This window comes from Toxotes jaculatrix, chromosome 5 (assembly GCF_017976425.1).
Source record: "Toxotes jaculatrix isolate fToxJac2 chromosome 5, fToxJac2.pri, whole genome shotgun sequence".
NCBI classification, from domain to species: Eukaryota; Metazoa; Chordata; class Actinopteri; family Toxotidae; genus Toxotes; species Toxotes jaculatrix.
The window spans coordinates 9,350,925-9,373,847 of record NC_054398.1 but is presented as its reverse complement, the minus strand read 5'-3'; the positions used below and the strand labels follow the sequence as shown (position 1 = coordinate 9,373,847).

At 40.3% G+C, this 22,923-nt stretch overlaps 1 protein-coding gene across 3 annotated transcripts; it reads right to left on the bottom strand.

The window, feature by feature from the left end:
• Positions 1-219: 219 nt before the first annotated feature.
• Positions 220-22,920, bottom strand: ptprja (protein tyrosine phosphatase receptor type Ja). Of its 3 annotated transcripts, XM_041037895.1 has the most exons (41): positions 22,444-22,920; positions 21,639-21,899; positions 20,913-21,173; positions 20,217-20,477; positions 19,494-19,754; positions 18,798-19,058; positions 18,053-18,313; positions 16,963-17,223; positions 15,578-15,835; positions 15,121-15,381; positions 14,381-14,641; positions 13,381-13,641; positions 12,641-12,901; positions 12,004-12,261; positions 11,578-11,838; positions 11,165-11,425; positions 10,704-10,976; positions 10,235-10,501; positions 9,793-10,053; positions 9,274-9,534; positions 8,902-9,156; positions 8,067-8,321; positions 7,649-7,909; positions 7,297-7,557; positions 6,632-6,901; positions 6,256-6,519; positions 5,589-5,849; positions 5,067-5,216; positions 4,630-4,831; positions 4,331-4,446; positions 4,135-4,222; positions 4,001-4,045; positions 3,890-3,898; positions 3,676-3,763; positions 3,028-3,118; positions 2,633-2,709; positions 2,275-2,409; positions 2,064-2,180; positions 1,755-1,915; positions 1,483-1,618; positions 220-1,390 (listed from the first exon to the last, which is right to left on the bottom strand). In XM_041037895.1, the coding sequence occupies exons 1-41, from the start codon at positions 22,643-22,645 to the stop codon at positions 1,232-1,234; spliced, it is 8,574 nt and encodes a 2,857-aa protein (XP_040893829.1). In that variant the 5' UTR covers positions 22,646-22,920; the 3' UTR covers positions 220-1,231. The 3 variants fall into 3 exon arrangements, with proteins under 3 accessions (XP_040893829.1, XP_040893830.1, XP_040893831.1); XM_041037896.1 differs by lacking the exon at positions 12,641-12,901; XM_041037897.1 differs by lacking the exons at positions 12,641-12,901; positions 13,381-13,641; positions 14,381-14,641.
• Between the last annotated feature and the right edge of the window lie 3 nt (positions 22,921-22,923).

Here is a 22,923-nt window from a genome sequence, read left to right as displayed (position 1 = left end):
CTTTAAAAGCTGAAAATAAAGCTTGTGCTCCTCTGGTGATTTTAATACAGGAAATGTCCATATATAGATCACATATGCAGCAGGAAATGATATAACATTGTTTCTATGAGGAATTTGTTATGTAGAAAAGAAGGATGTTACCAAAACAACACAATGAACATGACCTTGAAGTTCTTCAAAATACACACTGCTGCAGTATGGATTTTCTGACACCATGCCTACCAGTAAAATGTTCAGTTTTTATTACTTTAGTTCCTGAGCTTTTGTAAAATGTGACCTGTGTCTTTAATCTTCAAAAAATAATCAGAGTAAAACTGTAGGAACAATCAGATAATGGGTGAAAACCAAAAGGTTACACTTTCACAAAGCACTGGCCAAAATATAATCAAAGATACTCATAGTTTAACAAAAAAAATTCATAGTTTAACAAAGTGGACAGTGTAGAAAGACAAATGCATCCAGTGCATTATTCACTACAGTGCAAACACAAACAAAAGACTTTACAACAAACAACACGTCTCCTTCATTGCAAGGCATTGCACAGTTCAAATTGGCTTCAGAGGTGCAAAAACAACAACATAGATAAAATATGACATATTGAAAAAGTTAATTTTAAGGTTGCCAAAACAAGGTGAAATCAAAACAGACAGTTTTGCCTTCAGCAGTAAAAGAAAAATAAAAGAGTGCCACCTACTGGTATTAAAGCACACAGGTTTTTAGAAGGCACATTGTATTTTATAACAGCATTTATTTGTACACTGCCATTCTAAAGGCTAAATTAATTACTCTTTTGTCAAAAATGTCTGTAATAATACCTATACAGCATCCAACATATTACCTGAGCTAAAAATATAATCATCAGTGTGTCATATACAGTAGTAAGAAAGGAGAAAAAAAAACAACTGAGCAATGTAAAAGTATGCAATCATAAGAAAGTATCCAAGACTGAAGTTTACATATAATCCAAACATTTTTGGTCATTGTTTATGTTCATTATCGTATCTCCATATACAGTTTTCTTTAATATAAAATATTCTTCATTTTTAACAAATAAATACCAGAAAAAAGAGATTTAAATCAAGAAAGCTACAAGGTCTTAAACAAGAGCATGACAGGTATTAAAAAAATAAATACAGCACAATGTGTTAAGGCGTTCCCTTTACAAATGTCTGCTCAGGTTCTTGCTGAGAGTGAAGAGAGAGAAGCAGAAGACCTGATGAGTTTCTCTGGCCTACGCATTGTGGTACCCGTTTTTGCGAAAACCTTTTTTGGGTTCTATGTTCTCATAAATAGAGAGCGCAGCTGTGTTTTGGTAGATTAGATCCACATTAGTTCCAGTTCTTGATCTGATGATGTCCATAGCACACTGGTTTAGGAACACATACTGATCCTGCAGGGACACCAAATACAAACATTTGCTTTGATCATTTCCAACAACATGTACAATGAGACAAAACCACAGTGCATGTGACTGTGTCCTACCTCTGTCTGCACCATAAGTGGCCGATGCATGCGCAGGTCATGGACGATGCCATACACGTCCACAGTATTCTCCCTTTCAATCTGGAAGATCAGACGATCAATGGCTATAAAGGTGCCAGTGCGCCCCACGCCAGCACTGAATGTGGACAAGGTAGACACACAGACAAGGATATCAGATGCAGTTTTTTTTATCATTTCTGCAACAGTTACAATGGATTTAAGGCAGAAGTGTGTGTGTGTGTGTGTGTCTGCCTGTGTGCGTTCAATTGGACCTGCAGTGGACCACAGTAGGAGAGTTTCTGGAGTATTGGTCCATGTGCTCTCTGACCAGATGTCTAAAGCTGATGAGGAGCTCGGTGGTTTCTGGTACCCCGTGATCCGGCCAGGCTGTGAAGTGGAAGTGACGCACTGAACGGGTCTCTGCTGTTTTCACCTGGACAACAAAGGACACGCAAACTCAAAACAGATAATTTAAGTTAAATAGGCACTGATAGGTGATGACTTTTACCAACGCACCATGTGGGTTTTTGACCCTCTGGAAAGGGTGTTTTTCTTGGCACATGCAACGTGACGGCACTTACATTTTTAATGTCGAAGTCCCTGATGGTCCAGTCTTCAAGTGGTATTTCAGAGGCTGTTGTCACAGTGATGTTTTCAAAGTGCTTGGTGCCAGAACTCCAGTACTGCTCACATTTTACCTGAGGGAAGACAGTTAGTCGTCGTTGAGGTCCATGTGAATTAACATGCATGTTGCTCCTATCTGCAGGTTGTGGCATGTGCTTGTGTACTCACTCGTCCCTGCTCATTACAACGTGTCAGCATGACCAGGGTCTGTACATTCTTCTCCCATATCATCCTCCAGAACTCGTTGACTGTGGTGGGCAAAGGACCCTGAGCTGCGATAAACTCCTTCCTGGAGTTGTAACCCTGCAGAATGACACATCAGACAAGCCACGGAAAACAAACATGCATCCTGTTCAGTTTTCTCTGAGACTCTCAGTTGTTCATAACAATATGGATGATTGTGGAATAGTTTAAATATCTTGGCATTAAACAAGAGAATGGGCAGTTATGTTGCTCAGTAGCTGGTTTACTGATAGTGAAGCAATGACTGAAGCAGAGAGCTGCCTCATCGAGTGTCAGTACGCACCGGCATGTAGTTAGCATTGATGTAGTCATCATATGGACTTCCATGGATAATAGAGAGTTTCACCCTAGAAGAGTCATCTAGGAGGCGAGAACAGAGGGTAAATGGAAAGGAAAACTGATATGTGTAAACTGTTATGGCTGCACTGATGCTCACACATCCTGCAATGTGAAAGAACTGAAATTAACAGAATTATTGTGTGTTTTGTGCGGACAAACAGTGTGTTTGTCCGCACTGTTATTGCACTGTAAAAAGTATGATGACTTTGATTTAATGTCCAAAGGAAAATGGGATAATGGTAGTAGATGCACTCTGATAGGCGATGATATGGTTTGGTGTGAAGAATGAGGAGTGTTACTGTTGAAAGCAGCAGAGGTGGATCTGTTAAGGTGACTCACAGGGAAGTACGTTGTTGTAGCGGTTCTTGGGCTTGTTCTCCAAAGTCAGAGCACTTGTTTTCGACTGGCCTGTGCCAACAACCTTCAGGTCCTTTAAAAGAAAGGGGAAATCATGTCCAAAATCAGGTGGATGCACAATCCCTCAGAAAGCAACAGTATCAGCAAGGATGCACAGATGAAAATTAAATTTTCATCTCCAGTTATTAATATCTTTTGTGGTTATTTTGGCCAATGTCTGTAATGATAATGATTCTCCATTTTTCCATTTTGAAAATGTCTCTGAAAAACTGCTTCATTTGTACCAGTCCTGATTTATTTCTAAACATCAAACCAATAAAGTGTATGACATATGAAGATCGCTTATTTATTTTAGCATCACACTGTCAAATATACTTGTTGTTGCATTTTCATTTCTATCACAACTGAATCACAAAAGTTATTTAAAATGCACGTGTAGTTAGATTTTAACACTGAACTTTAAGTAGTGATGAGTAGTTGTCACATTTATCATACTGTCAAAATGATTAAATGGCATGATTAAAGCTATCTCAAATAAACTGCGTAGTACATTTCCCAATGGCGACTAAATGTTTTTGAATGGACAAATGTATATATCAGGAGCCCCTGAAAATTTTGTTTATGTTTCACCTCAAACTCTTCAGCGAAGCCACAGTTGGAGTCTGCTTTCTGCTTCTTGTAATAAGCCTCGTAGTCCTCTATCCTCACAGGCACACTTCTGCTCAAATAGATACCAGAGTTACAACGAGAAATAAGTTTTGTTAAGAAAACCACTCCAGTACAGTTCAGTCTAAAATATTTGATAATCTGACCATACTTTATAATTAATAGGATTTACACTTACACTTTGGCTCTGGAAAAAGAAAGAGGAAAAAGAAACATTGACTAAGAGCTATAATCATTGTTGTCCATTTACTTTAAATTTAGAATCACATGGTAAAAATGAAAACCTTACCTCATGGAATGAATCTGGATGTCTGATGTTTCTTTCTTGGATAACCTACAGTATATAAATAGTGAATTTAGAGTCTTGTCACACCAGACACACTGACTTAATAGCAATTCGTATCAACAATGACAGTGACAAACCTTTTCCAGTAGATAATGAAGCCAATGAGGATGATGAAGAGAACGCAGAAAATTCCCAGTGTTGCTCCGATGGCAATGGAAATGACAGCTGAGATGTTGCCAAATATTACAACAGAAAGAACACGAAAGAGGCCCATGAGCTTTTTACTCAAACACACACACACACACACACACATATGGCTCTGAATAACGGTACCTGGGTTTTGTGGAAGTTCAATCACAGCGTAGAATTTTGTTATTGTGACCAGTGAAAGTTGACCATTCACAAGGCCTTCCTGCACAGTCATACTGGTGAACAACACAATGGCACATCTGCAAGAGAAGAGATTTAAAATGATTTTATTCATATACACATATCTTACACTTACTGTTGTAATCACTATTATTTATTTATTTTTATTTGTTTATTTATTTTCTTACTTTTTTGCTTAAAAAGATAGTTATTCAATACTCGAAAAGTTACTAAATTGTAAACAGTGTCATTTGTGTTCTTACTGGTATTTTCCAGTGGCTTCCAGAGGACCATTAAGGTAGCCCCCCCATGTAGATCCACTGCCTACGTCTATGCTGAGATAGATGATTGTATTGCGTGACTGCAGGCTGGTCTGAGTGACTGTTGCCAAGTATACAGGAGTAGCCTTTGCCTTCCACTGATCATAAGTTTTATTCAAGTACTGTGCCAAAGTAGAAGAGTCACCTGAAAGGGATGGAATTGACGAAAACAGTAAGCGGCTTTTGACAAGAAAGCTCTTGTCGTGAGTCTTAATCGTATGAAACAAACGGAGGAAACAGTAAGAAATACTTAGACTAGTCATGAGGACCTGCTGGTTACAGGTCATGCACAACAAATGGTCACTTCAGCATGAAGTGTTATGTCAAATGTGACGTGAGTATAAATCCCCCTGACATTTGGAGAAGAAAAAGTAACCCACCAGGGGCGTTGTTTGTCACCAGCACCCCAACATGTGTAACTGGCCCATTGGTGCCATTCAGCAGCTCTCTGTCAACCTGAATGGAGAACTTGTTGTATTCCTTACTAGTCACCACCAACAGTGACTCATAGTTGGGTGGAATGGGTGGAGCTATTGGGGTTAGAGAAAAGATCACATAAAAGTCATTTTAAAAAGCTGCAAAGAAAATACAGCAAATTTTGAGCTTGCTACCTTAACCAGCCTATCCTGATTCTACTTGTAGAGGAGATACTGTCAACTACAGATCAGTCAAGGAAAGTCCAACACATCCGTGAATGAAATGGTATGTGTCTGAAATTATTAGATGTAAAACATCTAATATATATACACACACACACACACACACACACATATATATATATAAGGGTTCTCATTAGCAACATACATATAAAAGTTTTCTGCATGTATCTCAAACAAACAATAAGGAAAACAGAAAATGCTACTAGCATTTGCCTTCTACTGTTATCCTGTCCTGTGTCCTACCTGTAATGCCTGTCCAACAGTCAAGAGATACAGGAGTGCTGGGCTGGCCACAGCTCCGTGTCTGCACAGTCAGCCTGTATGCAGTAAAATGATGAAGGTTGGACACAGTACGATTGCAGCAGGTGTTGTTTTCGATCTTGCTGTTGTTTACAGCGATCAGGAAGTCAGAGTGTTGGCCACTGGGTTTGGTCCAGGATAGGATGATTTTTGCATCTGGTGTGTTTGGGCCTTCACATTTTAAGTTATTCACCGGACTTGCATCTGCAGCATCAAATAGAAACAAATGTCAGGAGAAATGCACTCTGATAGGTAATAACCGATAATTCATGAATAAAACAGTCTATGACATTAAAGTATATGATTTTATTTTTATATTGACCAAAAATATATATACTGCATCATTCATGTTGTGCAATTTCCTTTCCATTACTTGAAAAAACTGTGCAACTGTCAGCAACATAGGCTCTAAGTGTACAAAGAATTCATTTTAATGAATCAGTCCTTATTTGACAACATCTTAAAACTAGCATGCAACACTCTTTTAAACTGCAGTCGCACCTAAAATAAGCTTGCTTTTCACCACTTTCATACATGCACAGTCGAAAGACAAAATCATTTGAAACCATCTGAAGGAAATAAGAAATGCATCGAGCAGTCGTGATCATACTTGTGCAGCTGGAATTCGATGTTGTAGCACCCTGTGTTCCATCAGAGGTTACTGTGGTGACATTGAAGCTATAGCGGCTCCCAGGATCCAGGTTATAGATTATGTCCTCGGTTCCCTTTGTTAGAATACTGAGGGGCCCGTTTTTACTTTGCCAGGTCAAATTGTAATAATAGCTTTCCTTGTAGTCAGCAGGGTTTTCCCATGTGACTGTGATGTTGTCCTCTCTTGCTGCATGTGCCACAACAGACGGCACACTCAATGGTCCTGATTTGTTAGGAAGATAGTTGAGAAATTGAATGTTACTCAGGATTTTACAGATGATAGAGGAGACTGCTTGTACTCGCACATTGTTGGGGTACAAAAATAAAACCCTTACTTGTAGTAACCAACCACTTGTAAACCTTCTCACTCTCAAAATCCATGACTCCAATTGTTGAAACGGAGATATTGTAGGACGTCCCAGAGAGCAGCGAGTCAAAAGTGTGACTGGTGTCAGTGGTAGAGTTATATCCAAGTCCCTGGGATGGCGTGTTAGTCAATCTGTAGTGGAACGATGCTCCGGTCATCAGAGGAGCTTCGTCCCACCTAATTTTAATAGAACTTGTTGTCCTTGTCAGAACTTCAATAACCCCGGGAGGGTTAGGGACTGTGGAGGGGTGGAAATGAAGCATGTTAACTTCAGTAAGCAGAGTTATTCTTTCATTCATCAACCCAAAACATTTTTTATGATATTATTGTCCTTTCACACATGAGTGCTGTCATGCAAGGACCTGTGTAACGCTAGAGTGCATTGTGCATCAAGTCCTTGAAAGCACCATCAAGATTTTGAGCATCAGCTGTGCTCACAACAGCAGGACTACATGATGACACACTGACTTCAAAAAATAGAGTCCAAGTAAATGTCGCTGTTTTTCCCAATGTCAAGTAAATTTTTTTATGTATATTTTAAAACTTGGCTGTATTCTCCAACAATACAAAACAAAAACTTCAACAATAATGTACAGAATTTTTTATAAAGTTTAACAAATTTATCATACTTACAAGTTGCATTGGTGATTAATTTAGATGATGCACTGAAGGGTCCACTGTATGTGGTTACCGTGACAGTGTAAAGCATCCCTGCAGATAGGCTTTCAAACAGGAAGTAGGTACTGGTAGAGTTCAGCTCTTGCTCAAGCGAGGAAGAGTTGTTATTAAGAACAACCTTATAGTTTTCCACTTTCCCAGGAGGTTTGGTCCATGAGACCAGCATTGAGCTATTGGAACCCTGGCTGGAGAGACTGGGTTGCACTGTCTCAGGCTCTGATAATAAGCAGAGAAAGAAAGATTAAAGCTGATCAACAACCGTTACAATGTCAAGTAAAAACAGAGAAATGACGGGTGGCAATCTTACTTGTGTATTGCGAGGTACAGTTTGCTTCCCCTTCGATACCATTCGCTGCCCTGACAAAAACACAGAAGCTGCAGCTGGTCCCAGGGCTGAGCTCTGAGATCTGTGCGACTTCGTTTGACACCGACGTGTTTTGGAAGCCACAGCTTGTAGTCTGAACCCGATATGTATATCCATCCTTATATTCCAGTGGTTTTGTCCAAGTTAGATTTACAGTGGTTGTGTTACGGGTTTCAGCATGTAAACTGGTAACACTATAAGGTCCTAGAAGAAGAAGGTGTTACTTTTGAAAAGAGCAACATCTTCTTTCATATTCTGTTCAATAAGCTGCTTTTCCCTTAGTACAAAGGTTGCAAAGATGGATTAAAAAAGTAAAAGAAAAAGGTGCAGAGACAGTAATTTTGATAGGACATATACATACGTGTAAAGAAGGAGACTGTCACAGGGGCTGCCTGAGTGCCATCTGCTGTCTCTGTCGTGACAGTGAAGCTGTAGTTGCTCCCAGATAAAAGTCCAGTGATTGTGCCGTTTAAAACTTTTTCACGAAGAACAAGGGAGCCATTGACAAACTGCACCACATATGAGTAGAAAGGTTTGCTCTCCGGCTGTTGCCACACCAAGGTCACAGCATTTGTGGTGATTTCTGCCTCCCTCAGCTCAGTTACAGAATATGGTCCTGAGAAAATAAATCAGATGAGAGACAGTGGATATACAAAATAAGTATGTTTTCATGTGTCCGATTCTGAGCAAAATAATATAAATAGCATCTGTGGTTCATCACACAGCAATGAGGGGTTAACGGTTCAAATAAGCAAATAAGTATTTGGGAGCCAATATGCTGTCCTAATCATTTGCTGAATATGTCACTTGGTGCTTCTGAATGACCTAGATATGATAAAACTCACCCATCTAGCTCATAAAACAGTTGAGTAATATCACTGCAAATGTCAGGATCTGTCTGATTTGATGATGATTAATATAACAAACTATTCTAATATGATAAAATAGTTCAAAAATATAACTAAACTAAGTACCTGTTATACTACTAAATGGCAAAAAAAAAGGATACTAGAAAAAGAAAGAAAACCAAACTCAAACATCACATTTGTAAAAAGGTGAAACTCACACTGACTGAACTGACTAAAAACTGGAAAAAGTCAGACATTAGTACAACAAAAACTATTAAAAAAAAAAACCCTAATGTGCAGCTGTAATAACCCTGATGTGGTCAGGTGTGTGGTCTTAATCACACTCACTGGTATAGCTTTGTGCTGTCACTGCTGTGCTTGTATAGTTCCTCACGCCTACAGTAACAACAGAGATGTTGTAGAGGCTTCCAGACTGGAGATTGTCAAACAAGGACCAGTTGTTTTTAATCAGAAAGGAGCAACTGATGTTGGACAAGCTGAAGCTGTAAAGATTTTGATCCATGTCCTCTGGACGCGGCCAGGTAAAGTTGATGGACTTCACAGTCTGTGACATCACTGTGATGGGACCAGGAGGGTTGGGAACTGCAGGGGGAGAAGGATTACGGTTTTCTTTAGCGCTTGATTGAAATAAGAATTTATAAAATAAATTACTCAAAATACTGTGCAGGTTTATAAGTCACAATGTCAACTGAAACTCACAAGTTGCATTGCAAATCATTGAACTGTTGCTCTCAAAAGGCCCACTTTTGGTGACCACCTCAACACAGTAAAGCACTCCTGGTTTCAGGTGCTGAAATACTGTATTTACAGTAGTGTTACTCAGATTCTTGTTTGCCACCAACTGTCCGTCTCTGTACAGCCAGACAGTGTAGGCGGCCACCCGCCCAATTGCGGGGTCCCAGCTCACTGACATGTTAGTTGTGTCTCCTATGGCTGTGATGTTAGACACTACTTCAGGCCCTGGAGGAAAAAAAAAAGATTTAAATTTAATGTAATATACATTTAGAAAATCTTTAGTCTTAGATCTGTATAATGAACACATATTAAGTTAACACGTTTGTTGTGTTCTAAAAGGTTTTATGATGAACTTGAGACTTTTATTTGACACTTGCAATTTAACCTGTGTTAGAAACTGGAGGTGTGGAGTTTGAAGTATGTGGATATTTAACAAGCAGGGCAGTTGAGGTTCAACACATTTCAAAAACTTTGAAGACATACTTGTGTGAGTTTTTTTGGTTTCCTCTGTGGATTTGACTCCTTCTACAACTGTAAACACATACAAAGTGTACAGTTCTCCAGGGTTCAGACCAAAGAAGGTATAAGACTCTGTTGCTGTTTGATTTCTCTGAACCTCTATGGTGTCCTGGAATGCCTGCACCAGGTAGGAGTAGGAAGTCTTATAATCACTCTGTTGGCTCCACGTCAATTGGATGGCTGTTGTGTTCGAAGTCGTTGTGAGGTTGGTGACTGCTTTAGGCACTGCAGCAAATGGAGAAGAGGGTTATTTAAAACCAAAACAAGAAAACTCCAGAGAAAACAGTATTTTACATTTTTGTGGTTTACTTAATCATTTTGAGTATTTAGGAAATTAAAGATTTGAAGCAGTATAGAAACCATTAAGGCTCCTGCAGTTCAGCTGCGTTTACATCTAAGGTCTTACTTGTGTAACTGAATGTATGTTTGTCCTCGGATTCAGCTCCTGGTGCTGCTATTGTCCTGACACTGATGTTATATCTAGTTCCTGGCTCCAGGTCAGGTACATTAGCGCTGTTGGCTGTTGTGTTAACAGTTATTTCTGAAGCGTTGTAGGTAGTTGCCTTAACCAAGTAGGAATAATTCTGCTGGACTCCCAGTGGGTCTGACCAATTCACTTGGACTGAGGTGGTGGAGAAAGGGCTGGCTACAAGGTTCAACACAGGATTGGGCACTAGAGATATGACAGACAACGTGGAATTAAAAAGTAATTAATTAAAAAGTCACATACTGTTTGATGGATTTATAACATATGTAATATGCATTATTCTTAGGTGCTGGAAAGATGAAACAATGGGTTGTTTTACAAATATTCCAAGTGCAAAATGAATTTAGAGACATTTATCTGTTCTTTGGTGTCTCTCTCCCATACTCACAGGTGAAAGCAGACGTTTGGACGGCCGTGCTCCTTAAATTTTGTGGTCCAACCGTTTCTATGGTTATTTTGTAGGAAGTTCCAGAGGAGAGTTGGGACAGCTCGGTGTTATTGACTGTGGAGCTTTTATTTTGCAATGAGCCATCCACAGGCTGGTAGTTGATGTGGTAGCTGAAGTCTGTAGCACCTTCCATCAAGACTGGAATTGCCCACCCCAGGGGGAGTGAAGAGTTTGTCTTATCGCCGATGATTATGGAACCAGGAGGTGTGGGTTCTGAGAGGCGTGAATAACAGTTAGAGGTACTTAATATTTTTCTACAATTGCGTTGCTTAAAAAAACAAAACAAAATAAAGACTGAGGCTTAAATATACTATGTTTATTTGCAAAACATTATCTATATAAGGAAAACTCAAATATAAACAAAGCATTATGAAAACAACAGTAAAAGCCACTGAACTTACTAGTTGCAAATGAAAATGGCTCAGACTTGTCACTGAGGGGTCCAGCTTTAGCGGTCACAGTGATGACATAAATTCTCCCCGGATATAAATTCGGAAAGAGGGCTGTGGTGGCGACTGTTTCAGTGATATTAAAATACATCAGAGGTGAGTTTGAGATGTTCACCTCATACCTATCAGCCTTCCCTTGAGACAAAGTCCAGCTGATGTTTAGGTTATCAGTTCCTCGACTGATAATCACAATGTTCACAGGCTTTTCAGGCCCTGTACAAAAAGAAATAAGAAAAAAGAAGTACAAGGTGGATGTAAAGCTTTCAAGCATTGTGTAGCAGAATGTGTATGAATAGTAAGGTATCCACCAGGTGTCCTCCACAGACTTCCTGATGATATGAACCAAATTTTAAATGCTCACTTACTTGTGTATTGCTGTACAGTGGAGCTCTGTCCTTCAGTAATGTCGTCATCTGCCACAGCAGTAACATTTATTGTGTACTGGACACCAGCAGTCAGGTTACTGATGGTCACAGATGGTTGAAACACACTGTTAGTCCCACTGACACTTCCACCTGTCCACTGTACTCTATAGAAGGAGCTGTGTCCATCTGGTGCAGTCCAGTTCACAGAGACCGAGGATGTGCTGACGTTAGTGACAGTGAGATTTCTGACAACTTCAGGCTCTGTGAGTGCCGAAAAAATGCATGAGGACAAAATAAGGATTTATCATGAAACATTAAAATTGAGAGTTTTTCATGAAAAGAGGGAAATGTTGGAAATCCACACAAACAAGCTTAAAAAGCCTGCACAAAAATAAGCAGATGTTGAATAAAGACAGTGTAACTTACTTGTGGTTGAGGTGAATGTGAAAGGGCGTCCTTCTGTCTGATTGTCTCCAGCAACCGCAGTGACTGTGACTGTGTACTTAGTACCAGAGATCAGCTGTGACAGCTCAGCAAAGGTTTGCTCTGTGTATCTACTCATCAGAGCTCCACCATTGTGCCACTCCAACCTGTACATGAACACCTGACCAGGAGGTGAGGTCCAGTCCAGAGAGATGGAGGAGGTGGTTTGGGACACAGTAGGTTCCCCAATTATACCTGGTTCTAAAGAGAGGAGAGGAGAGGAGAGGAGAGGAGAGGAGAGGAGAGGAGAGGAGAGGAGAGGAGAGGAGAGGAGAGGACCAAGTAGGGTGTGAGAGGACATGGGAGTTAAATCTGAAATATTAAATCTGGTTCTCACTTTCATAATCCTCATAAAAAAAAAAACAAAGCTCTTCCATCATTGTCTTTTGTGCTGTTCTTATTTCCCCCTCAGCTATGGGTGAGATTAAAAAAAGCAACTACAGCAAGAAAATTGAAAAAGGAAACTAGACACTGCAAGATAAATACACTTTAAACACCTAAATATTTTAAGAATGAAGCAGTAAAACACAAAAGAGGGTAGAAGCACCACGATCATCAAATCTCATATTCATCATCTTACTTGTATAATGAAAAGTCTCTGCTGTGTCACTTTCTGTTTTGTTATCTCCAGCTACTGCTATGACAGTAACAGTGTACTTGACTCCAGCAGTCAGCTCAGTGACATTTATTTTTCTTTCACTGACATTGACCATCCAATTAGTTGTTCCATTAGTCCACTGTACTCTATAAAATGAGCGCTCTCCATTTGGTTCGGTCCACATCACATATATAGAGGATGTTGTGAATTCAGAGACAGTGAGGTTCCAGACTACTTCAGGCTCTGTAAAGGAGAATGTGTTAAATCCACAGGTGACCAAACCACTTCATCGGACTTCTGTTATAACAGAGAATCAGCAGCTTGACATAGACATTGACTTTCCAGTGTACAGTGAACACTGAGCCAAGCCACCATGTGTACACAACTCATTTCAGCTGCTGTATCCATGACGTCATTCTCTCAAAACTGGACTGACAAAAACCCAAACCTTTGCTTCACTGCTCAACTGCTCACTTCAACAGCATCACTGTAGCTGATCCTCAAAACTGCAGTCACACCAACCAACAACTGTCTGACCTGTGAGGACACAACCCTCAGATACCTGAACTTCTCCTGTCAGAGGACTTGTTAATCTACACCTGGACTTTTCTCATATTAGCCTTTGAATTTCATCCTGCTTGTGATCACTGCAGAGTCGTCTCCACCAGGTGTCCTCTACAGACTTCCTGATGATATGAACCAAATTTTATATGCTCGCTTACTTGTGTATCGCTGCACAGTGGAGCTCTGTCCATCAGTAACGCCGTCATATGCCACAGCAGTAACAGTTATTGTGTACTGGACACCAGCAGTCAGGTTACTGATGGTCACAGGTGTTTGAGACACAGTGTTAGTCCCACTGACATTTCCACCTGTCCACTGTACTCTATAGAAGGAGCTGTTTCCTTCTGGTGCAGTCCAGTTCACAGAGACCGAGGATGTGTTGACGTCAGTGACAGTGAGATTTCTGACTAGTTTAGGCTCTGTGAGTGCAGGATAAATACACCATGAGGGAGAGGAAGGAAAAAAAATTTAGAGCCAATGAAAAAAATACAAACTGTAACAAATACAAAACCTACAACTGACTGTGTTTCATGACAGGAGATCACAGATTGTCCGTCCAAAAAAGCTATCAACAACAACAAGGTGTAATTCAAATTTTAAAAACTTTCATAATCCTCATAAAAAAAAAAAAAAAAAAAACTCTTCCATCATTGTTTTTTGTGATGTTCTAGTTTCCCCCTCAGCTATGGGTGAGATAAAAAAAAAAGCAACTACAGCAAGAAAATTAAAAAAGGAAACTAGACACTGCAAGATAAATACACTTTAAACACCTAAATATTTTAACCCTGTGAGCCCGTACGTATCATATATGATACCCACATTTCTGGGACTCATTGCATCACCATCAAGCATAAACTTTGCATTTAACCCTTTTAGATGAACTCTTATGCTCGTATACTGACTCCTGGTAGACACTCCTCACTTTTCTAAATGTTTTGACATGTGTGATACAAACAAAAAATATACTTAGAATTTTTTTTTTTAATTTTTTTTTTTTACATTTTGTCAAAGGGACAAATAAAGAGTTCATATTTGAAAAATTAGAATTTTCTGACCATTCTTTCATAGTTCAGGTCTCACAGGGTTAAAAATGAAGCAGTAAAACACAAAAGAGGGTAGAAGCACCACGATCATCAAATCTCATATTCATCATCTTACTTGTATAATGAAAAGTCTCTGCTGTGTCACTTTCTGTTTTGTTATCTCCAGCTACTGCTATGACAGTAACAGTGTACTTGACTCCAGCAGTCAGCTCAGTGACATTTATTTTTCTTTCACTGACATTGACCATCCAATTAGTTGTTCCATTAGTCCACTGTACTCTATAAAAGGAGCGCTCTCCATTTGGTTCGGTCCACATCACATATATAGAGGATGTTGTGAATTCAGAGACAGTGAGGTTCCAGACTACTTCAGGCTCTGTAAGGGAAAATGTGTTAAATCCACAGGTGACCAAACCACTTCATCTGACTTCTGTTATAACAGAGAATCAGCAGCTTGACATAGACACTGACTTTCCAGTGTACAGTGAACACTGAGCCAAGCCACCATGTGTACACAACTCATCTCAGCTGCTGTATCCATTACGTCGTTCTCTCAAAACTGGACTGACAAAAACCCAAACCTTTGCTTCACTGCTCAACTGCTCACTTCAAAAGCATCACTGTAGCTGATCCTCAAAACTGCAGTCACACCAACCAACAACTGTCTGACCTGTGAGGACACAACCCTCAGATACCTGAACGTCTCCTGTCAGAGGACTTGTTAATCTACATCTGGACTTTTCTCATATTAGCCTTTGAATTTCATCTTGCTTGTGATCACTGCAGAGTCGTCTCCACCAGGTGTCCTCCACAGACTTCCTGATGATATGAACCAAATTTTATATGCTCGCTTACTTGTGTATCGCTGCACAGTGGAGCTCTGTCCATCAGTAACGCCGTCATATGCCACAGCAGTAACAGTTATTGTGTACTGGACACCAGCAGTCAGGTTACTGATGGTCACAGGTGTTTGAGACACAGTGTTAGTCCCACTGACATTACCACCTGTCCACTGTACTCTATAGAAGGAGCTGTTTCCTTCTGGTGCAGTCCAGTTCACAGAGACCGAGGATGTGTTGACGTCAGTGACAGTGAGATTTCTGACTAGTTTAGGCTCTGTGAGTGCAGGATAAATACACCATGAGGGAGAGGAATGAAAAAAAATTTAGAGCCAATGAAAAAAATACAAACTGTAAAAAGTCCAAAACCTACAACTGACTGTGTTTCATGACAGCAGATCACAGATTGTCCGTCCAAAAAATCTATCAACAACAACAAGGTGTAATTGAAATTTTAAAAAAAAAATCTTTACTTGTGACTGAGGTGAATGTGTAAGGACGTCCTTCTGTCTGATTGTCTCCAGCAACCGCAGTGACTGTGACTGTGTAATTAGTACCAGAGATGAGCTCTGACAGCTCAGCAAAGGTTTGCTCTGTGTATCTACTCATCAGAGCTCCACCATTGTGCCACTCCAACCTGTACATGAACACCTGACCAGGAGGTGAGGTCCAGTTCAGAGAGATGGAGGAGGTGGTTTGGGACACAGTAGGTTCCCCAATTATACCTGGTTCTAAAGAGAGGAGAGGAGAGGATATGAGAGGACAGGACAGGAGAGGACAGGAGAGGAGAGGAGAGGAGAGGAGAGGACAGGACCAAGTAGGGTGTGAGAGGACATGGGAGTTAAATCTAATATATTAAATCTGGTTCTCACTTTCATAATCCTCATTAAAAAAAACCCAAAACTCTTCCATCATTGTCTTTTGTATTGTTCTTGTTTCCCCCTCAGCTATGGGTGAGATTAAAAAAAGCAACTACAGAAAGATAATTAAAAAAGGAAACTAGACACTGCAAGATAAATACACTTTAAACACCTAAATATTTTTAAAATGAAGCAGTAAAACACAAAAGAGGGTAGAAGCACCACGATCATCAAATCTCATATTCATCATCTTACTTGTATAATGAAAAGTCTCTGCTGTGTCACTTTCTGTTTTGTTATCTCCAGCTACTGCTATGACAGTAACAGTGTACTTGACTCCAGCAGTCAGCTCAGTGACATTTATTTTTGTGTCACTGACATTGACCATCCAATTAGTTGTTCCATTAGTCCACTGTACTCTATAAAAGGAGCGCTCGCCATTTGGTTTGGTCCAGATTACATATATAGAGGATGTTGTGAATTCAGAGACAGTGAGGTTCCAGACTACTTCAGGCTCTGTAAGGGAAAATGTGTTAAATCCACAGGTGACCAAACCACTTCATCGGACTTCTGTTATAACAGAGAATCAGCAGCTTGACATAGACACTGACTTTCCAGTGTACAGTGAACACTGAGCCAAGCCACCATGTGTATACAACTCATCTCAGCTGCTGTATCCATGACGTCATTCTCTCAAAACTGGACTGACAAAAACCCAAACCTTTGCTTCACTGCTCAACTGCTCACTTCAACAGCATCACTGTAGCTGATGCTCAAAACTGCAGTCACACCAACCACCAACTGTCTGACCTCCTGTGAGGACACAACCCTCAGATACCTGAACTTCTCCTGTCAGAGGACTTGTTAATCTACATCTGGACTTTTCTCATATTAGCCTTTGAATTTCATCTTGCTTGTGATCACTGCAGAGTCGTCTCCACCAGGTGTCCTCCACAGACTTCCTGATGATATGAACCAAATTTTATATGCTCGCTTACTTGTGTATCGCTGCACAGTGGAGCTCTGTCCATCAGTAACGCCGTCATATGCCACAGCAGTAACAGTTATTGTGTACTGGACACCAGCAGTCAGGTTACTGATGGTCACAGGTGTTTGAGACACAGTGTTAGTCCCACTGACATTACCACTCGTCCACTGTACTCTATAGAAGGAGCTGTTTCCTTCTGGTGCAGTCCAGTTCACAGAGACCGAGGATGTGTTGACGTCAGTGACAGTGAGATTTCTGACTAGTTTAGGCTCTGTGAGTGCAGGATAAATACACCATGAGGGAGAGGAATGAAAAAAAATTTAGAGCCAATGAAAAAAATACAAACTGTAAAAAGTCCAAAACCTACAACTGACTGTGTTTCATGACAGCAGATCACAGATTGTCCGTCCAAAAAAATCTATCAACAACAACAAGGTGTAATTGAAATTTAAAAAAAAAAATCTTTACTTGTGACTGAGGTGAATGTGTAAGGACGTCCTTCTGTCTGATTGTCTCCAGCAACCGCAGTGACTGTGACTGTGTAATTAGTACCAGAGATGAGCTCTGACAGCTCAGCAAAGGTTTGCTCTGTGTATCTACTCATCAGAGCTCCACCATTGTGCCACTCCAACCTGTACATGAACACCTGACCAGGAGGTGAGGTCCAGCTCAGAGAGATGGAGGAGGTGGTTTGGTACATAGTAGGTTCCCTAATTATACCTGGTTCTAAAGAGAGGAGAGGAGAGGAGAGGAGAGGACAGGACAGGAGAGGACAGGAGAGGAGAGGAGAGGACAGGAGAGGACCAAGTAGGGTGTGAGAGGACATGGGAGTTAAAACTAATATATTAAATCTGGTTCTCACTTTCATAATCCTCATAAAAAAAAAAACTCTTGCATCATTGTCTTTTGTGATGTTCTAGTTTCCCCCTCAGCTATGGGTGAGATTAAAAAAAGCAACTACAGCAAGAAAATTGAAAAAGGAAACTAGACACTGCAAGATAAATACACTTTAAACACCTAAATATTTTAAGAATGAAGCAGTAAAACACAAAAGAGGGTAGAAGCACCACGATCATCAAATCTCATATTCATCATCTTACTTGTATAATGAAAAGTCTCTGCTGTGTCACTTTCTGTTTTGTTATCTCCAGCTACTGCTATGACAGTAACAGTGTACTTGACTCCAGCAGTCAGCTCAGTGACATTTATTTTTCTTTCACTGACATTGACCATCCAATTAGTTGTTCCATTAGTCCACTGTACTCTATAAAATGAGCGCTCTCCATTTGGTTCGGTCCACATCACATATATAGAGGATGTTGTGAATTCAGAGACAGTGAGGTTCCAGACTACTTCAGGCTCTGTAAAGGAAAATGTGTTAAATCCACAGGTGACCAAACCACTTCATCTGAACCTTCTGTTATAACAGAGAATCAGCAGCTTGACATAGACACTGACTTTCCAGTGTACAGTGAACACTGACCCAAGCCACCATGTGTACACAACTCATCTCAGCTGCTGTATCCATGATGTCATTCTCTCAAAACTGGACTGACAAAAACCCAAACCTTTGCTTCACTGTTCAACTGCTCACTTCAACAGCATCACTGTGGCTGATCCTCAAAACTGCAGTCACACCAACCAACAACTGTCTGACCTCCTGTGAGGACACAACCCTCAGATACCTGAACTTCTCCTATCAAAGGACTTGTTAATCTACACCTGGACTTTTCTCATATTAGCCTCTGAATTTCATCCTGCTTGTGATCATTGCAGAGTCGTCTCCACCAGGTGTCCTCCACAGACTTCCTGATGATATGAACCAAATTAAATATGCTCGCTTACTTGTGTATCGCTGCACAGTGGAGCTCTGTCCATCAGTAACGCCGTCATATGCCACAGCAGTAACAGTTATTGTGTACTGGACACCAGCAGTCAGGTTACTGATGGTCACAGGTGTTTGAGACACAGTGTTAGTCCCACTGACATTACCACCTGTCCACTGTACTCTATAGAAGGAGCTGTTTCCTTCTGGTGCAGTCCAGTTCACAGAGACAGAGGATGTGTTGACGTCAGTGACAGTGAGATTTCTGACTAGTTTAGGCTCTGTGAGTGCAGGATAGGTACACCATGAGGGAGAGGAAGGAAAAAAAATTTAGAGCCAATGAAAAAAATACAAACTGTAAAAAGTCCAAAACCTACAACTGACTGTGTTTCATGACAGGAGATCACAGATTGTCCGTCCAAAAAAGCTATCAACAACAACAAGGTGTAATTCAAATTTTAAAAACTTTCATAATCCTCATAAAAAAAAAATAAAAAAAAAACTCTTCCATCATTGTTTTTTGTGATGTTCTAGTTTCCCCCTCAGCTATGGGTGAGATAAAAAAAAAGCAACTACAGCAAGAAAATTAAAAAAAGGAAACTAGACACTGCAAGATAAATACACTTTAAACACCTAAATATTTTAAAAATGAAGCAGTAAAACACAAAAGAGGGTAGAAGCACCACGATCATCAAATCTCATATTCATCATCTTACTTGTATAATGAAAAGTCTCTGCTGTGTCACTTTCTGTTTTGTTATCTCCAGCTACTGCTATGACAGTAACAGTGTACTTGACTCCAGCAGTCAGCTCAGTGACATTTATTTTTGTGTCACTGACATTGACCATCCAATTAGTTGTTCCATTAGTCCACTGTACTCTATAAAAGGAGCGCTCTCCATTTGGTTCGGTCCACATCACATATATAGAGGATGTTGTGAATTCAGAGACAGTGAGGTTCCAGACTACTTCAGGCTCTGTAAGGGAAAATGTGTTAAATCCACAGGTGACCAAACCACTTCATCTGACTTCTGTTATAACAGAGAATCAGCAGCTTGACATAGACACTGACTTTCCAGTGTACAGTGAACACTGACCCAAGCCACCATGTGTACACAACTCATCTCAGCTGCTGTATCCATGACGTCGTTCTCTCAAAACTGGACTGACAAAAACCCAAACCTTTGCTTCACTGCTCAACTGCTCACTTCAAAAGCATCACTGTAGCTGATCCTCAAAACTGCAGTCACACCAACCAACAACTGTCTGACCTGTGAGGACACAACCCTCAGATACCTGAACGTCTCCTGTCAGAGGACTTGTTAATCTACATCTGGACTTGAATTTCATCCTGTTTGTCATCATTGCAGAGTCGTCTCCACCAGGTGTCCTCCACAGACTTCCTGATGATATGAACCAAATTTTATATGCTCACTTACTTGTGTATCGCTGCACAGTGGAGCTCTGTCCATCAGTAACGCCGTCATATGCCACAGCAGTAACATTTATTGTGTACTGGACACCAGCAGTCAGGTTACTGATGGTCACAGGTGTTTGAGACACAGTGTTAGTCCCACTGACATTTCCACCTGTCCACTGTACTCTATAGAAGGAGCTGTTTCCTTCTGGTGCAGTCCAGTTCACAGAGACCGAGGATGTGTTGACGTCAGTGACAGTGAGATTTCTGACTAGTTTAGGCTCTGTGAGTGCAGGATAAATACACCATGAGGGAGAGGAAGGAAAAAAAATTTAGAGCCAATGAAAAAAATACAAACTGTAAAAAGTCCAAAACCTACAACTGACTATGTTTCATGACAGGAGATCACAGATTGTCCGTCCAAAAAATCTATCAACAACAACAAGGTGTAATTCAAATTTTAAAAACTTTCATAATCCTCATAAAAAAAAAAACAAAAAAAAAACTCTTCCATCATTGTTTTTTGTGATGTTCTAGTTTCCCCCTCAGCTATGGGTGAGATAAAAAAAAAGCAACTACAGCAAGAAAATTAAAAAAGGAAACTAGACACTGCAAGATAAATACACTTTAAACACCTAAATATTTTAAAAATGAAGCAGTAAAACACAAAAGAGGGTAGAAGCACCACGATCATCAAATCTCATATTCATCATCTTACTTGTATAATGAAAAGTCTCTGCTGTGTCACTTTCTGTTTTGTTATCTCCAGCTACTGCTATGACAGTAACAGTGTACTTGACTCCAGCAGTCAGCTCAGTGACATTTATTTTTCTTTCACTGACATTGACCATCCAATTAGTTGTTCCATTAGTCCACTGTACTCTATAAAAGGAGCGCTCTCCATTTGGTTCGGTCCACATCACATATATAGAGGATGTTGTGAATTCAGAGACAGTGAGGTTCCAGACTACTTCAGGCTCTGTAAGGGAAAATGTGTTAACTCCACATGTGACCAAACCACTTCATCTGACTTCTGTTATAACAGAGAATCAGCAGCTTGACATAGACACTGACTTTCCAGTGTACAGTGAACACTGAGCCAAGCCACCATGTGCACACAACTCATCTCAGCTGCTGTATCCATGACGTCGTTCTCTCAAAACTGGACTGACAAAAACCCAAACCTTTGCTTCACTGCTCAACTGCTCACTTCAAAAGCATCACTGTAGCTGATCCTCAAAACTGCAGTCACACCAACCATCAACTGTCTGACCTCCTGTGAGGACACAACCCTCAGATACCTGAACTTCTCCTGTCAGAGGACTTGTTAATCTACATCTGGACTTGAATTTCATCCTGTTTGTCATCATTGCAGAGTCGTCTCCACCAGGTGTCCTCCACAGACTTCCTGATGATATGAACCAAATTTTATATGCTCACTTACTTGTGTATCGATGCACAGTGGAGCTCTGTCCATCAGTAACGCCGTCATATGCCACAGCAGTAACAGTTATTGTGTACTGGACACCAGCAGTCAGGTTACTGATGGTCACAGATGTTTCAGACACAGTGTTAGTCCCACTGACATTTCCACTCGTCCACTGTACTCTATAGAAGGAGCTGTTTCCTTCTGGTGCAGTCCAGTTCAAAGCGACAGAGGATGTGCTGACATCAATGACAGAGAGATTTCTGACTAGTTTAGGCTCTGTGAGTGCAGGATAAATACACGATGAGGGAGAGGAGGGAAAAAAAAAAGAAATTTAGAGCCAATGAAATAAAATACAAACTGTAACAAGTCCAAAACCTACAACTGACTGTGTTTCATGACAGGAGATCACAGCTGCCCATCCAAAAAAGCTATCAACAACAACAAAATTAAAAAAAGAAATCTTTACTTGTGACTGAGGTGAATGTGTAAGGGTGTCCTTCTGTCTTTCTTGTCCTTCAGAGGATCAAGTAGGGTGTGAGAGGACATGGGAGTTAAATCTAATATATTAAATCTAGTTCTCAGTTTTATAGTCCTCATTAAAAAAAAAACTCTTCCATCATTGTCTTTTGTATTGTTCTTGTTACCCCCTCAGCTATGGGTGAGATTAAAAAAAGCAACTACAGAAAGATAATTAAAAAAGGAAACTAGACACTGCAAGATAAATACACTTTAAACACCTAAATATTTTAAAAATGAAGCAGTAAAACACAAAAGAGGGTAGAAGCACCACGATCATCAAATCTCATATTCATCATCTTACTTGTATAATGAAAAGTCTCTGCTGTGTCACTTTCTGTTTTGTTATCTCCAGCTACTGCTATGACAGTAACAGTGTACTTGACTCCAGCAGTCAGCTCAGTGACATTTATTTTTCTTTCACTGACATTGACCATCCAATTAGTTGTTCCATTAGTCCACTGTACTCTATAAAAGGAGCGCTCTCCATTTGGTTCGGTCCACATCACATATATAGAGGATGTTGTGAATTCAGACACAGTGAGGTTCCAGACTACTTCAGGCTCTGTAAAGGAGAATGTGTTAAATCCACAGGTGACCAAACCACTTCATCTGACTTCTGTTATAACAGAGAATCAGCAGCTTGACATAGACACTGACTTTCCAGTGTACAGTGAACACTGAGCCAAGCCACCACGTGCACAAAACTCATCTCAGCTGCTGTATCCATGACGTCATTCTCTCAAAACTGGACTGACAAAAACCCAAACCTTTGCTTCACTGC

Coding starts and splice junctions, on each gene's coding strand:
- ptprja (XM_041037895.1), bottom strand. CDS start 22,645: ATGTGGACCGAACCAAATGGAGAGCGCTCCTTTTATAGAGTACAGTGG. Junction 10,502..10,703: donor CCAAACGTCTGCTTTCACCT/GTGAGTATGGGA, acceptor TCATATCTCTAG/TGCCCAATCCTGTGTTGAAC. Junction 9,157..9,273: donor AATGATTTGCAATGCAACTT/GTGAGTTTCAGT, acceptor CTCCCCCTGCAG/TTCCCAACCCTCCTGGTCCC.